Genomic DNA, 17,296 nt, shown 5'->3' on the forward strand with positions numbered 1-17,296 from the left:
AAATTTATGAGGTCGTTTCTGGCCTGTTATTATGTTTCTCTTCTCTCTATGCCTGCATAAACACAATAGGTTTAATAATTGTACCATTATAACATCTTTGATTTTATAATAAAATGGCCCTAATCTTTTCATATAGTTTTTTCTTCCAAACTGCTTTGGGCTATTGTCATTCATGTATTCTTCAAAATATTCCTGCTATGATTTTTATTTGATTGCATTATATTTATAAATGAAACTAGGAATTCCTGAGAAGTTTAAACTATGAAGTTTTCCCAGGAAGAGAAAAATTACATTCCCATTTTATTTAAATGTTCATTAATGCTATTTTATTTGGTAGTTCCCTTAGATTTATTTCAAGGTAATGTATATTTACATTAATATTGCACATTGAATCTTTAGCTTATTTTTCCTAGCCATATATTGTTTATAGGCTTGTAACTGAAATTGCTTATAGTATCATTCTGTTGATTCTTGAATTTTTTTCTGATTCTTGTGACGTTCCTTTGCCATATTTATGTCTATTTTATTTTCTTATTCTTATTGCTAGATAATATTTATATATGTCAGCTCAGTTAATAGTAATAATAGTGAAAGAGTGACCTTATTTTTCAAGGACGATGAATCTAATGTTTAATTGCTGTGTCTAATATTGACCACTGATTTTTCATTGTTAAGGATTTTTTTCCCCTTAATTAAAAAAATATTTTTTTCAGGAATATAAATTGAGTCATACCTGATTTCTTTTCTATGATGATTTTTTTATCATGATTACTAAATATGATAATATTAAAATAAATTTTAATTGTTGAAATAAACCTTATGCCATTATGGTAATTTTTATTATATGAGTATAATCCATTTTTGTGTTAGTCACTCAGTCATGCCTGACTCTTTGCGACCCCATGGACTGCAATCCACCAGGTTCCTCTGTCCATGAGATTTTCCAGGCAAGGATACTGGAGTGGGTTGCCATTTCCTTCTCCAGGGGATCTTCCCAACCCAGGGATTGAACCTGGGTCTCCTGCACTGCAGGCAAATTCTTTACTGACTGAGCTACAAGGGAAGACCTTGCAAGCATTTTATTTGGATTTTCTTTTTTGCATATTTATTTATAAGTGACATTGAAAATATCAGTTTCCCAAAGACAGTTCTGCCAAACATTAATGAGAGGTCAAATGTACTTAGGGAGAGGGAAAGATTTTGTGATCCAAACATTTATGGAAAACGTTTTATTTTAAAATGTATATTATATTATTTTCTAATTTTCTCAGTTGAATTCTTAATTTAAAATACATATTTCTTGTTTAATGTTGAATTTATCTAAGGTTATGCAGATACCACTGAGTCCAGCTTTGGCTGGTTTTAAATACTTTTTATGTCTTGTTTTCTATATTCTAAATTTTCTTTCACTGAAACTTTTATTTCCTCTTTGACACTTGTTATTTAGAAGAGTAGAATTATTTTTGTTTGCTTTTTTTTAACGTTTAAAAATGTTACTTTCCAACTGTTTATTTGTTCCAAAGCTTAAAAATAAAACTCTCTTAGAGAGAAAGAGTAGGAAAGTAGCTTTTTGTGTTTTTTTACTCTAATAGTGTTTTTACATTGGTATTTTCCTATTTAATAATTCTTACAGTTTTCAGTTCTGTACTATTTCTTTAAACAAGTTTTTTTTTCTTGACTTTCTTTATAACGTGTTTTCTCTTTTATTGACTCTCAGCCATTACCCTTAGTCTTTTATCTCATTTCTAACTGTAAATTTTCTTATCATTTGGATAATTTCTAAGGTGTAACAGTAGAACAAATCTCATTTTGAAGACAGTCATGACCTCAGTCTATTAAAAGCTGTATGTTTGGCCTTTGATTTTTCCTAAAAATTGCATCACAATGCTCCTGTTGAATTATTTGTGATTTCTCTGCCTTGACCACACAGAGGTTCCTCTCAGGCTTGTCTCTGCCCAATACTGGTTGGTGTGTGAGAAAGACTGAATGAATGCTTCTCTGTTTTTTCTATTAATCACATACATTCTACCTTAAGCCCCTTCTGGCTTCAGCAGCCACTGGATCTGGATTAGCAAAAGGAGGTGGAGACACCCAAAGTGGGACTTCCCTTATCTTGGTGTCAGGTTGTATCTGAATTGCATGAAGTATCTATTCAGTTCAGTTCAGTCGCTCAGTCGTGTCCAACTCTTTGCGACCCCATGAATCGCAGCACGCCAGGCCTCCCTGTCCATCACCAACTCCCAGAGTTCACTCAGACTCACATCCATCGAGCCAGTGATGCCATCTAGCTATCTCATCCTCTGTCTTCCCCTTCTCCTCCTGCCCCCAATCCCTCCCAGCGTCAGGGTCTTTTCCAATGAGTCAACTCTTCCCATGAGGTGGCCAAAGTATTGGAGTTTCAGCTTCATCATCAGTCCTTCCAATGAACATCCAGGACTTGTCTCCTTTAGGATAGACTGGTTGGATCTCCCTGCAGTCCAAGGGACTCTCAAAAGTCTTCTCCAACACCACAGTTCAAAGCATCAGTTCTTCGGTGCTCAGCCTTCTTCACAGTCCAACTCTCACATCCATACATGACCACAGGAAAACCATAGCCTTGACTAGACGGACCTTAGTTGGCAAAGTAATATCTCTGCTTTTGAATATGCTATCTAGGTTGGTCATAAATTTTCTTCCAAGGAGTAAGTATCTTTTAATTTCATGGCTTGCAATCACCATCTGCAGTGATTTTGGAGCCCAAAAAGATAAAGTCTAACACTGTTTCCACTGTTTCCCCATCTATTTCCCATGAAGTGATGGGACCGGATGCCATGATCTTCATTTTCTGAATGTTGAGCTTTAAGCCAAGTTTTTCACTCTCCACTTTCACTTTCATCAAGAGGCTTTTTTAGTTCCTCTTCACTTTGGCAAACATAAACACATTTATAATTTCCGTGGTGTGGTCCCTTGAAGTGGATGGACAGGACAGTGCTGCCACACACTAACTCTTGCTTTGTTGAAGCAGATGACCTGAGAATCACCATTTTGTACACATTCTTCACTGGATGAATAGAGTGGGTATGGCCATGGCAATGTGTATGGTCCTTCTGGCCTCTTTCCTGGCACTAATAGGAATGTTTGGGATGAGATATATTTAGGATAAGAAATAGCAATTTTGCTAAATATCTGATCACTGCACTTCATATATGAGAATTTCAAACAATGCACAAAATTGGGTGCAGCTCCCATTCATTAGTTTTATGCTTTGTCCTCATTTCTAGCACTAGTTATAGCCCATCTGGGTTGGTGAATTAGAGCCAGGATCATCCTCACTTAGGCTTGGACAGTCTACCCTATCTTGGACGCTTGGACTATGATTATCAGAAACGCTTCAAGGAATATGATGATAGAGGTTTAGGAAATAGAAGGTAACTCTTTAAGAACCGATTCAAAATCCAGTCCCATATAATTAGTTATCTGGGAACCCTTGGGTAAGTTTCTTAACATCTCTGTGCCTTTGTTTCCTCATCTTTAAAATGGGGATCATACTCATATCTGCTTCACAGGGTTATTATGAAGACTAAATAAGTTAATACATGTGAGAAACCTAGTGCCAGGCATATTCTCAATTCTTTATAATGGTGTGCTTTTATTTTATGTCACTCCCCCCAGGTTCCAAAGCTGATGGTAGTTTTTAAATTATTTCCATTAACACTCATTTTTTTGAGTGTGGATTGAGAAATATGAATATAGTCACCTATATAGAGTTTTCTCTAGGGCTTATGTCTTTTTATCCAGTTGTTTATATGAGCAAAATATTATGATTTTGATAGTTAAGATCCACCAAGGAGGCTGCTACAAAAAATAGAACTAATTCTGTGAGAGAACTCAGTATCTCTATCTATACACAGAAATATGCTAATGCCAAAAAGTTGTTAATGCATATATGAGTATGTATAATATTGAAACACTGACACAAGTCAAAGGTAGGTAAACATTTGAAACTCAATTAAATATATATATGATAAATATTTAAAAATCTTTGTGAAAATATGAACGTGTTTCATCCATATAATGGCTTGTATAACCATTAAAAATGTCATGTGTAAAGATACTTTACAAACTGAGGAAGTTATTAGAGACCATATGTGAAATCAATAAATCAGGATAAAATATTTTAAATATTAGATGCCTTCAACTTTTAAAATGACATATGGAATGTATATATTCAATTAAAAATACTATAAGGAAATATAATCAAATATTAATAGTGGCTACCTCCTGTGGTATTTCTTTCTTCTTATATATTTTATGTGTGAGCATGTAACAATTTTTCTAATCAAAAGTTAAAATTCAGCTTCATTAAAATGATTTATTTCTTATCAGATCTAAACCAATTACATTTATATTGCTAGGTCAAATAAGAAAATAAAAATTCAAGTGATATTAAAACTGTATATATTGGGTTGGCCAAAAGGTTATTGGGGTTTTCTGTTTGTTCCATCTTACATTTTGGCCAACCCAATAATAACCACTTCCAGGAATCAACTGAGTAATGTCTAAAATAAATTTTCAAAATGGCCATACTAAAAGGTAGAACCATGGTGATAGTAAAAACATCAGTGGTTGCTTAGGAGTGGGAGAGGAGGGAGGAATGAATAGGTATAGAACAGAGGATTTTCAGTGAAATCCTCTGTTTAATAAATACGATGATAGTGAATGTATGTGTCTGACTTTGTGCCATCCTTTGGACTGTTGCCCACCAGGTTCTTCAGTCCGTGGGATTTTCCAGGCAAGAATACTGGAGTAGGTTGTCATGTTCTTCTCTAGGTGACCTTCCTGACATGGGGACCAAACCCTTGTCTCCTGTGTCTCTTGCATTGCAGGCAGATTCTTTACCTGCTGAGCCAGATGGTGAATATATGTCATATATTTGTTGAAACCCATAGAATGTACAATACCAAGAGTGAGCCATGATATGAATTATGAAGACTGGGTGACTGTGATGTGTGCATGTAGGTTCTTCTGTTGTAAGCAATGTACTGCTCTGGTGGTTGATGAGGTGAAAGGCTATGAATTTGTGGGGACAGAAAGTATATGGGAAATCTCTGTACTTTCGTCTCAGTTTTGCTGTGAACCAAAAGCTGCTCTGAAAAAAAAAAAAAGGAAAAAAATAGCAAAAAATATAAAGTCATACTCATTGACCTAGCCATACAATTTCTTACAATGTGTAACAAAAAAATTATTCTTAACCAGTCAAGTTCATAAATATCCTTACTAGTCTTACAAAATTTTTAGTTATAGACCACCTTCTCCTACCAAAAAATGCACATACTAACCTATGGACAAGCATTACTTACAATTTTGAGTATATATAGAACTATGGCACTTGTTATGGACCTACAGTTTACTTTCAAAAGAAAGGAAGTATAATATATATTTTAATACTAATTGTAGAATTACTTATGGTAGTGAATGAATGGAGCAATTTAAATATCAAATAGTAACAGAATGTCTAAATAAGTCCTAATAGAACAAATTAGAATTCCTGTAGGCTTTAAATGTTTACAATGAATTACCATGGTTCAGTATGATATACTATTTTTAAGTTATAATAAACCATAGTAGGAAAATAAATCTGTGAAAAATGCATATATATATATATAGAAAATGAGAAGAAAATATGTAAAGACACTAGTAATTTTGGTCTTAGCATAGCTGAATCCATGCCATATTATTTCCTTATTTTTCACAAATTCAGTAACATTTTTAAAGAAAGCAAAGCAGAGATATTTATTATTTAAATCTTTCTGTTGTATAAATGTTTGTGGCATCATATGCCTGGCTCTTCTTTTTCACTGGAGAAAAGACACCCAGTGATGCTTATTCAGTTTTTTATTTTTTTTTAAGCTGGAATGCATGGACACTAAAGGACAAATTACTTTTTGAAAAATAAAAATTGCCATTTCTCATACTCTGTGCTATACAATAGTTTTCAGCTTTATTTGGATCCAAGGAAGACCACAACTCTTTATATCTGCATCAGACAGTTTAATTTTCAAAATGTCTACGTCTGTCTCTGTATCTGATTCAGTAGCTTCCTCTATGTTTACCTTAAAATGTGGGAGCATTCAGTGAAAGGTGTCAATGGGTGTTCATAGAAAATGAGAGGTTAATAGATAATAACTCCTTTTTATAATTCTGCCCATTTAATTTCCATCTGATTTGTGTGCAAATTTTCATAAGCTTTGTGTTAATTTAGAAGAAATAGCAAAGTGGACATTTTAGTATATTTAAAGGTTCACATTTAAGTACATGTGCATTTAAATATACTAAAAGTGAAAGTGTTAGTCGCTCAGTTGTGTCCAACTCTTTGTGACCCCCATAGATTGTAGCCCCCCATTGACTGTAGCCCAGGAGGCTCCTCTGTCCATGGGATTCTCCAGGCAAGAATACTGGAGTAAGTTGCCATTTCCTTCTCCAGGGGATCTTCTCAACCCAGGGATTGAATCCCAGTCTCCCACATTGCAGGCAGATTCTTTACCATCTGAACCACAAGGGAATATACTAAATGGGTATAATTAATGCCCAAGAAAAGTTCTAAAACATTAAATGTTATCATGCAAAGAAGAGTCCATTTATGGAGAATTACGAAAAAATCTTTTGATGCAAACTATTTAACCAATATTTCTCTGTATTATTTTAACCTTAGATTTGATTTTTACTCAGTATTTTATTTGAAATATTTACAAATATCGTTACTGGTTTCTGTCTTGGTCAGTTGTTTAAAGCATGATTATTTTGTTTTCACTTATTGTTCTGTTCTTTTATGGAATGGCTGATTTTGTCTTTCTCCTTCAAAAAAATGGAAAATACTGTTGTAAAAAACAATAGGTTGAAAATTTCATTAACAATATTAGGAAAATTAAAGGGCCCTGGGTATGTCTGTATATGAAAAGATATTGGTTAAAGTCATGAACCTTATTATCACATTTAAAATGTTCCTAGTTTATTCCCCCTAGTAACACAACTCAAAAGAACAAAGCTGTATTTTTTCTACGAAATCACATCAGTCTCTCATTTTAGCTGAAAAATTCCCTGTTTAATAAAAGAGAAGTGAGATAAGAGGAACATGCAGTAAGAATCTAACCTAAGGGAATCTAAGTGTCCAGCGTCATCAAAGGCTATTATGGGGATATGGTAGTCAAAGATTTCCTCCACAGATGAAAACTTATGTGAAGTCAAAGATTATGATTACATTGACTATTAAATTCATGTCTTCATTTTTAATAAGCAGTATGATTTATCTCCCTGGAAACAAAGTGCATGTAAGATGGAACTTTACTAGGATGTCAAGGGATGTACAGCTCATATGATTTCCCATAGCCTTCATATCCCACACAGTGGTGGACATCATTCTGAAATGTTTTCTTGGAAAAAGTCAAAGGAGACACATACATATGTACTCCTTGAAGCAAAATTATTATCACAGGCACAAAAAAGATCAGTTTTGGTAAATTTATTTTAAACAACTAAAAATATTCTGCTAAACATTTTACATGTATTCTCCATGTGACTTTCATCTTTTAAAATATGATTGTCAAATATTTAGAAGGGAATTCATTTTTTATTTAGATTTAATGTATTTAATCATATCCTTGAAAAAGTAAGAAAGAGCCAAGTAATTTCCTTTTAATTACCTTTAAAATATATACTTTGGCTACTGGAAACTGTATAGTGATTATAAGGTAAGTTTTCCATGCTCTTATTTCTTTCAGCTTGAACAAATGTGTCTATTCTCTAGACTTTTATTGGTAAAGACAAAATTCAAAAGCAGATTGTATAGAACAAAACTTTAAAGATAATCACTATTTTCTTGCTAAAAGTATTTCCTTAAAAAGACATCTGAGTTCAAGGTATTTCCTGTCACAGGAGTTTGTAGTTTCACATACATGGGTGACTTATGAAGGAAAAAAAATCTAAGGAAAAGGGATACAAAATTTAGTTTTAACACACCATGTGTACTATGCTGTATATGTGTGATTATTTAAGCCCTTACATTTATTTCAGAAAGAAAATTATCAATGTAAAATGTACCAAGGCTATGTGAGGGGTTTAGCAGAACTCTAAATACATTAAAAAGTTAAAAAATGGTGGAGTTTCCCCCTTCTTTTTCAATGTTGTAAACAACTACATCGAATCCATATAACTTTAAAAACCAACAGAGTTTAAAGAGATATATATTTTTTTGTTTCAAGTTTTCAAAATTCTGTATTGTTTTATAAAATACTTAGGAATTCAGATGTTGAGATCTCAATGAAAAGATACAATTATAGACGGAAAAATTGACGCTACTCAGGTTGCTGTTGGAAGAGGAAATAGAGACTGATTTGTCACGAACAGTGACTACAACCAACATTCTGTATGTAAACTCTGCATTTTTATGTTCTATTGTGTCCCCCAAAGACAGGATTATTTCCAACTATAATGTTAACATAAATTCTCTGAAATTCTCCAGAGAATTTATTCTCTATTAATTGGAGAGTTTATGTTAAGAAGTTTGAGAAGCAAATAATTAGAAATATCAGCAAATACCTTGTGTATCCAATGAGTGTGGGTCATGGATTCTGTGAGAGGAGAACAGCTTCCAGGTGTCATGCTTTCTCTGTAGAACCCTTTGCTCTGGCTTCAATAAAGGTTCACAACTTATAGTTTCTTTTAAAAAAATCTGCAGCAAATTCAGACTTAAAAGTCTGGGGCAATTTGATGTTCAGGTTTTGAAAGTCACCACTGAGCAACTTTCACTTGGCCATCCCTTCATTATTACTTGGCATACATAAATTTACTTTAAAAACACCCACAAGAGATCCTATTTCTCCATGGAAATTAAATGGAACATTGTACATGTCTTATTTACAAGCCAATATGCGATTCCAATAATTTTGGAGTCTTACAGCCATGATCTCTCCAAAGGGTGGTGTTGTCAAAGTCGCTCAGTTGTGTTCAACTCCTTGTGACCGTATGGACTGTATAATCCACAGAGTTCTCCAGGCCAGAATACTGGAGTGGGTAGCTGTTCCCTATTCCAGGGGATCGTCCCAATCCAGATGGCTAAAATGGTAAGGGTTGTGTTACCAGAAGACAAATAATGTAATGTCTGAGTTGTTGGAATGACTGCATAACATGCCATCCAGATGGAAATTCAAGATAAGCTAGATCATCCTTCTCATTTGAAGATGGGATCATGGAGATACTATTACGTATACATAAAGTAGAAGCTTTCACAATGTCATCTTCCAACATAAAGATTTTCTAATTCATTTTCAACAATAAGAATTATTTGTTATCACACCATTAACTCTTTCATAGGCAACAATACATGTGCCGTCAATACAGGTTTTTATGACAAAGGCATTAAAGTACCAGAAGCCAAGCATGTCTCGGTCTGGTCATCTCTACTAGTGTCTTCACTGGGTAATCAGCATTAACACGCAGCTTCCCCACCACCATTCTGCCCTCACCACAGCTCTTCACTAGAGTATAGTGGGTACTAGACATCAAAGATGCCTGTTTAGGCACCTTTGAGAGAACTAAATATTTAAAATTGTAAAAAATATATTTGAGCTTATACATCACAGGGCGAGTAATCATATATACCCATAGTTTATTCTTCATTTCTAAGAGATAATCTAGCAGACATTTTACTCCAGGGTCTTTTGAATTTTTTCCAACTCAAGGAAATTTCTGCTTACCTAAGAGGAAGAACCAGAAAATGCCCGTATTACCTAAACATTGCCAAGCTGGCTGATTTCTAAGGTTTTTATTTCATTGGCATTCCATGAGGCAATCACTTTAATGTCTGTCAATGAAACAAAAATAAAGCTACCAAAATAATCCAACACCTAAATGTAATACATGTATATTTTATACATACATATATGCTTATATACGTATGTGTGTAGTCACAGGAGGAAACAGATTATTATAAGAGAACAATGTTGATCTTAAGGAATGAATTTCTTCTTTTACCCTCACTATTTCTTTAAAAGGGAAAGAAAGAATAAAAGAGGAAGAGATAAAGCTTATTTAAAGGCCTCATTTCCCATGACACTGGGATGCATTTAAAATTGAGAACAGCTCAGAAACTTTGTGCTGGTCTTTCTTGGGTGAAGACTGAATTTGTGTAGACTAAAATACAAACATAGTATAGACATGCCCTCATTTAATAACACTGTACTGAATCTATACAATTGGATAATAATTTCAGAAGTACTCTTTATATATAAAATGTTTCCTGGATACCAAAAGCTCAAATAAAAACCCCACCCCTCCTGATGTGTTCCTAGGTATACTATGTACTCAGCTGGGAAATGTTTCATAGCACTTGTCTAAGGGAAATATTTTCTGGTTTACAGGGTTGGAATTAGAGGACTCACCATTTCCCCCCCGCTCACTCAGGGAGTCATGGTTTCCTGTAGCACCATACTGCAAGGTAAGTGTGAGTGACTGCTGTATACATCAAGCATATTCTGGTGGACAGCTGGTTACTGAAAGCCTTAGAAGCCCCACTCAACTCGTACCTGTCAGTGAGTCCAGAAGCCACTGGTCATTCTCTGGAAATCTACCTGGCCCTTCTGTTCTCTGGTAGGTCTGCTATGTTATGATCAAAACAAATTAACTGTGGAGTCCTGAAAAACTGCACCATTTCTCCTCTAGAGGACTTGGCTATCGATACTTGGAGATAATGTAAATCATTGGGGATTTTATCAATCTACAAATATGTAGTCCTTCACGCATAGCAAGGTAGATATTGGACAAGAGTGTAAACCATTGAACAATTAATATACACAAGAAAATTGGAGAAAATTTAGATGCCAATTCTCCAACATAACTTCCACTATTTCTCATTAGCATAAAATTGTTCATATATTTTAAACAGCATTCTATAGAAGTCACTGGCAAATCAGAATAACGTACACTTTATATAAAATAAGACAGGAAATGATTCAGAGTGAGAGAGTAATGAGTGACATTCATTCTCCAATAAATAATGAATTGCAACTTACTCAATTACCAAATCTCCAAATATCTATCCTCATAACAAATACAGGTAAAATGAAGCAAAATCAATAGTGTCTTGTAGAAGTAAACACTTCAGTGTAGGCGTGTGAGCTTGAAAGACAAGGTACTGACGTCTCCAGGTGTTGGCCACATTAGATCAGCTTTGAGAATCTTGATGCTTATCAGCACTTGTCTGCTGGTGCCCAAAGAGGTGCTTTTTGAGTCTGAACGCTTTTCATAGGAGAGTTTCATATTCCAAAAGGAGATAATGGTCACCTTCAGTGGCCATTTAATAATTTCTCTTTATGGAGGATTTCTGTCTCCACTATCGATTTTGACATAACTGTATCTCTAAACTTTACATCAGGCTGCTGGTGGACATGCTTGATGTTCATACCCTTTAGAATGCATGAGGCTGTTTATAATCACAGAATACATGGTTCTACTTTAACTAAATGAGGGTTGGATCAGGACTTCAGTTTGATTGACAACCTTTGATCGTCTTAGAGTAAATGATACATTAACTTCATACAGAACATACAACCTCCTAATTAGGTAGATTCTGTATGAATTCATTTAGATATGCAACAGGTAACATTTTAGTGAAAAACCCAAGACAAGCTTGACTTCAACAGACTTGAGAAGACTTCCAATGAGTTTGATAATTGTGAAAAATTTAAATATAATAACACATCGGGTAGGCAAATTATGGGGTTTTAATATACCTGTTAATTAAGACCATCTTTCTCAAAATTTCCCCAAAGATGATATTATTTCTAAATGAGAATTTAGATAATTGAGATATTAAAAACATATAATAATCTTTTGAGTCTAACAGTATTACCTCTATATTCAAAATAAACAATTAGTGACTACCACAAAGCATTTTGTTAAATATAAAATGTGTTTCTACCAAGATGTTTTCAACGTTTGAGACTTGAGTTTCCACTAAACAGTGTTAAGAACACAATGTTCTTTATTTTCCCTGTATGACATTATGTCTATTATCAAAGAATATTCTCAAAGAGCAATTTGCAATGTTTTTTAAGCAGAAACAGCTTAATCTTAAATAAGAACTATATATATTCAATATTTGATTCAGAAAGAGTTACATTCCTTTTCAAGGGAATGTGTATCTTCCACAAAGAAATTTTAATCAAAGTTTTCCCAAACTTCAGTAAAAGAAATCTTTTATATACTTTCAAATACTGTGCCTTTTTATTTAAAACAGTGTAAACATAACAACTCAACACCACCAATAATTGGAAAAAGACTTGGTTATGCAAACACTAATTTCCTTGATTGCCCCATGAAAAGAAGGGTAAATAAAACAGACAAATCTTCAGGAGAAGTTTCAGTTCACCTTAGCAGTGGTAAAAATATTGCTTTATTCCAAATGAACATACAGCACAATTTACTGTTCTTTGGGGGACTTCCTTTGAACTGAATAGGCTGGGCTTTGTGACTTCAACAATTTATTCTTTCCGTATTAACCACAGAAGCCAATGTCTTGGTCCACACATGGTAGACTCTCTATAAAATAAATAGTAATGAGGATGATGAGAAAGCAAAGGGTAACCATCAATTTGATCATTGGCTTGTATAAATAATTTAAGTACGTGTGACTCAGAATCAGTACACATCCCCAACTTGCCTTGTGACACTGATATCATTAATGAGCCAATAGTTGTTCCTCTCAAAAAGATTCACATCAGAAAATGGTCTAGACGTTGTCAAGAGTTTTGTAGGACCCCACCATGCAAGTGATCTTGATTTACTAACTGACCTTTCTACTTAATGGAAAAAATTTAAAGTGAACAGATCTACGAGGGAAATTTTTTTTCTTCTGAATATTAGATTCCCTGATGTTTCAGAACAAATTTTTAGCAAGCTGAATACACACACACATGCACACACATACGCACAATGAACATATGTGCATACAGCATACCGGTGCTCAAGTGAGCAGGCCCCCACAAACACACAAACACACACACACACACACACACACATATACACACAGGCACACACACTGAGAAATGCTCCTTTGGAGCCCCTAAACAATCTCAAAGAAAAACATTTCTATTAGCATGATTTTAAGTGACACGACATTTGTGATGTTTTTGTCTCTTTTTCTATAGCAATTTCCTACCTCCCTCTGAGATTCTGTGCCTTCAAATTTTGGAGGAAGCTGGCACATAAGAGTGGCTAAGATTGCCCCATGATGCCCTCTATCTTCTGTTCCTCTCCTTTCAGAGTCTTTGTGCCATTCTTCAAAAAGTAAGTAGAAAACATTACATTGGTTGACATGACATAACCTGTGATGAGGCTGTCGAGTGGATAGAGATTTTAGGGTTTGAGATTGGCAAGCCACATGGCAAGGGCCACCTGCTCACTGGCACATCCGCCCTCAGCATACATCTCTTCTCTTTGAAACTGGGTAACTGCCAGCACTTTTAATGAGGCCACTGGCACTGTGGGGCAGAGGGTCTGAATTGCCCACATCTACTAAGAGCCAAAGAGGACAGTGTTGGGACTAACTGAAATTGTATTCAGAATTCTACCCAAAAGCTTTAGTTGTAAGCTTTATCCCTCCTGAAACGTTTCTTTCCCTTTAAAAAAATATTTTGTTAAAAAACACTATGATATGAGGGCGATAGACTATTTGGTTTCTTCTAAGTAGATGCTCTTAAATTAATGCATATAAATAATTTGTATTTAATCTCCTCTCTTTCCTGTTGAGCAAAGCATAGAATGCACAGCTTTCTACATCTCGAGTCACTTGGTCAATGCAGGGTCTCTTTGTATTTCATTTCTTAAGACAAACTGTGCCTCTCGTTCTGATTTGGCTGTGGGACTCAGGGGAAGAAAGGCTGTGTTTTCACTCGCACTGTCCTCAGTCTCTACGCTGGCCAGTTCGTAGTCTTCTGACCGCCTGGCATCAGTCAGAATTCGAATCTGCTCCTGGACAGTTTCTAGCAATATTTTCACTTCTTGTTGTTCTGCTGTAAGACAATCGCTGACTGGAATACTCACATTGACAATATCAGCAGAGTAGGAGTTTTTGCACCATTTGATGCTTTTGACTTCAGAAACCCCTGGCATTTGCATGCAGGTTTCCTCTAGACCCACTGACGGGATGATGGGCACGGAACTGGCCCTTGGGGATGAGTATCCCATCAGGTCCTTTTGCTCCAAACTATTAAAATAGGAGTTTGTCTCTCTTGAAGGCAGTTGCATATTTATTGATGCATTTTGTTGGGTTGTTAAACCATTGGCTGAGTACCTGAAAAAGAAACAAAGTGTAACTTATTCTGCTCCCTGCCCCACAATATTCAGTCAACAAAGCACTTTCCACATGCATCATCTCACTGACTTCTCACAGCAACCCCATGAGACGGATACTATGTTCCCAGTTAAACAGAGAAGTAAACTGAAGCTCATAGAGGTGAAGTGACTTGCCCAAGGTCACACAGAAAATAAGTGACAGACTGAGACTCAAACCCAGATCTTCTTACTTTACGTCCAGGGATCTTTCAACACACCACAGCTGTATAGGCAGGTGGGATATAGTCTTCCTGACCTCTATCCTAGAATACAAAGTAAATGGGGATTGAGCAGGTAAGAGTGTGGCCCTTCCATAGCGACAAACAGGAAACCCATAATGGCATTACTCCACTCCATCAACCTGACCACCCTCTCAGCCCTGGTTTAGTCCTGTAGACTCCTTGTGGCTACCCTAGGTGGAGGCAATCAGGAAGCCCACTCTTCAGCATCAGAATACTACAGTCCTAAGTTTCTCTGCTTCACACTGACTTTAGGGAGACCAAGTCCAATTTCCAATGGACTGTTCTATAGGAACTCCCTCACTGCCAGTTTATAGAGCCTAAAAGATGGGATGAGAGGCATACAATTCCCCTGTCTGCCCAAGAAGAACATGCGGGAAGTTCCACAGGGCCTCAATCAAGTTAGTAATGTTCCTCACATGGTTTCAGGAGCCAAGTAAGGTAGTTTATGGGTGCGTGATGATGGCCTGTCCAGAATGCCATCATGACATTCCAAGTCATTTAATATACCAGAATCTAGCTGGCCCCCTTCTTGGTTGTTCAGAGTTGGTGAATTTTCCATTGTTTCTGAACTCTCTAAAGCCAAAGATTGGAGCCGAGATATGGTAGATTCACAGAAATGAACAGTAGTATTTATCCTATTTCTCAATTATTTTTACTTAATTTTAACCTTAAATTAAAATTTAAGCATAATCTAAACATTTTCACCCTCAGTATAATAAATCTCATTCTCCTCGTCTTACATTATAATGTAAATAAAAATCATGTTTATACACGGAAAGAATAATTGCAACAAAGTGTGTTGCATACTAAATAGAAGCCTTTATTGTAAAGACAAGCTAGGAGAAATTTAGAGATCTGTCTTTCTGCCAGACAGCACGAAAAATGAGGAATGGCTTTAGGTTGCAGTTCCATCCTCTCTCACTGTGCCCAACATGGAGTTGGCAATCAATACATTTTGATGGAATGGACACAGGACTACATGAACAGATCTTTAAGGTAAACACTCTCTTAATATCCTAGTTAACACAACAAGAGCTAACATTCACACAGAGCTTTCAAAAGGCACTTTCACCTCTAATTACTTTATTGATTTATATAACACTGTGTGGTTTATTATTATTACCATTTAATGGACGAAAAAACTGGACTAAGGAATACCCAAATGACTTGCCCCAAATTATACTCTTGGTAAGCAGCAGAGGAAGCAGTTAAAGCTATGTTGTCTTATTTTGTTACTATCAAGGCCTTAAATGAGTGGGCATCTCAAGGTGCATCCCAACCTTTTTGGGGATGTAAAATCTTTACCTGCAGAAACTATATAGGTACATAGAAGGAAATTCCCTAAGGGATCTTACTGTTTTCTCCTTAGTGTTATATGACTGAAAATCTGAACCTTTAAAGTTTCTGATCAATGAATCAATTTCAACAAGAAGGAAGGTGCCAACTTCAAGGCTTTTGTGTTCTCTTCTTAGCACCATTAATGTGTATGAAGGTAGAGAATGTCTGCTGTCAGATTCACCAATAGCACAGGGCCATGAAATTTTATTAGGATAAAATCATCTTTCACATGGATATCATCAGAGTAGATCCATGAGTAGAATCTAACAGGTTGAAAAGTAGTGATGACAGATGTCAATTTTTAATACCTGGATCTGAACATATTTGTAAAAATGATGGCTAAAGGTGTAATCATCTTATAGGATTTAGTCAACCGACACTTTAACAAGTCCACAATGTGACATGACTAAGAAGTAATCAAAGGCAATTCAAGCCAGACTTGGAGCTATCTTCCAATACGCCTGTGGGCTGCCCTGGGTGGCTCAGTGGTAAAGAATCCTCCTGCCAATGCAGGAGACCTGGGTTCCATCCCCGAGTCAGGAAGATCCCCTGGAGAAGGAAATGGCAACCCACTCCAGTATTCTTGCATGGAAAATCCCAAGGACAGAGGAGCCTGGCAGGCTATAGTCCATGGGGTCACAAAGAGTTGGGCACGAGTTAGTGACTAAAGAGCAGCTAATAGATGAGAAAGGACGTGTAGTTGACTTACGTGTCATCTCACAAGCCAGGTACGGGTCACACGCTGGCAACAACTGAAATCTAAAATGCTGCCCTAACATGAAGGTATACTTTAGACTATTAGAACTCTCCAAAAATGTGACTTTGTTTTGGATCAGAAAAGATTTCAAGTTCCACCACCATTACATTCTCTGGAGTCTTAGACAAACACGGAAGCCTCACTTTAATTCTCTCATTAATTAAAACTGTCAGGTTGTAATGCTGACCTGGGGGCTGCTCTGAGGACTTGCTGAAGTGATGCCTCTGCATGAATGAGTAGAGGCACACTGGTGGTCCTCCCTTTCTTCCTAGAGTTGCTGCAAGTGTTCTAGCACTGATCTTTGAGTAGGAGGGGACACTACTCTCCACAAGTTTAAGTAAGTTAAATTACTAGATGTGATTCTTGATTAGACGATACTCAGAATTCTACATTCCATCATAGTCAATGACTGTCACATTCTATCCATAAGCTCATCATTCATTGACTGTTAAGTACCAGTTTGGACTGCCCTTCTTCCAATGATCCCTCAGCAAAGTAAGCACATGTGCCATTTCCTTTGTAGCTATGTGAACAAAGCCTCCTTTTAAAGAGGGAAGATTTCAACAACTAGTCATTTCGTTTGATTCCCAGG

At 35.9% G+C, this 17,296-nt stretch overlaps 1 protein-coding gene across 1 annotated transcript in view; it reads right to left on the reverse strand.

The window, feature by feature from the left end:
- Positions 1-13,818: 13,818 nt before the first annotated feature.
- NRG3 (neuregulin 3) overlaps positions 13,819-17,296 on the reverse strand; it is a 1,234,309-nt gene continuing 1,230,831 nt past the window's right edge. Inside the window, exons 9-10 of the mRNA XM_052640716.1 lie at positions 14,559-14,630; positions 13,819-14,326 (exon numbers count right to left, since the gene is read on the reverse strand). Of these exons, the coding sequence (XP_052496676.1) occupies positions 13,819-14,326; positions 14,559-14,630 (580 nt within the window). The remainder of the gene's footprint in view (positions 14,327-14,558; positions 14,631-17,296) is intronic.

This window comes from Budorcas taxicolor, chromosome 5 (genome assembly GCF_023091745.1).
Source record: "Budorcas taxicolor isolate Tak-1 chromosome 5, Takin1.1, whole genome shotgun sequence".
In the NCBI taxonomy this organism is placed as follows: domain Eukaryota; kingdom Metazoa; phylum Chordata; class Mammalia; order Artiodactyla; family Bovidae; genus Budorcas; species Budorcas taxicolor.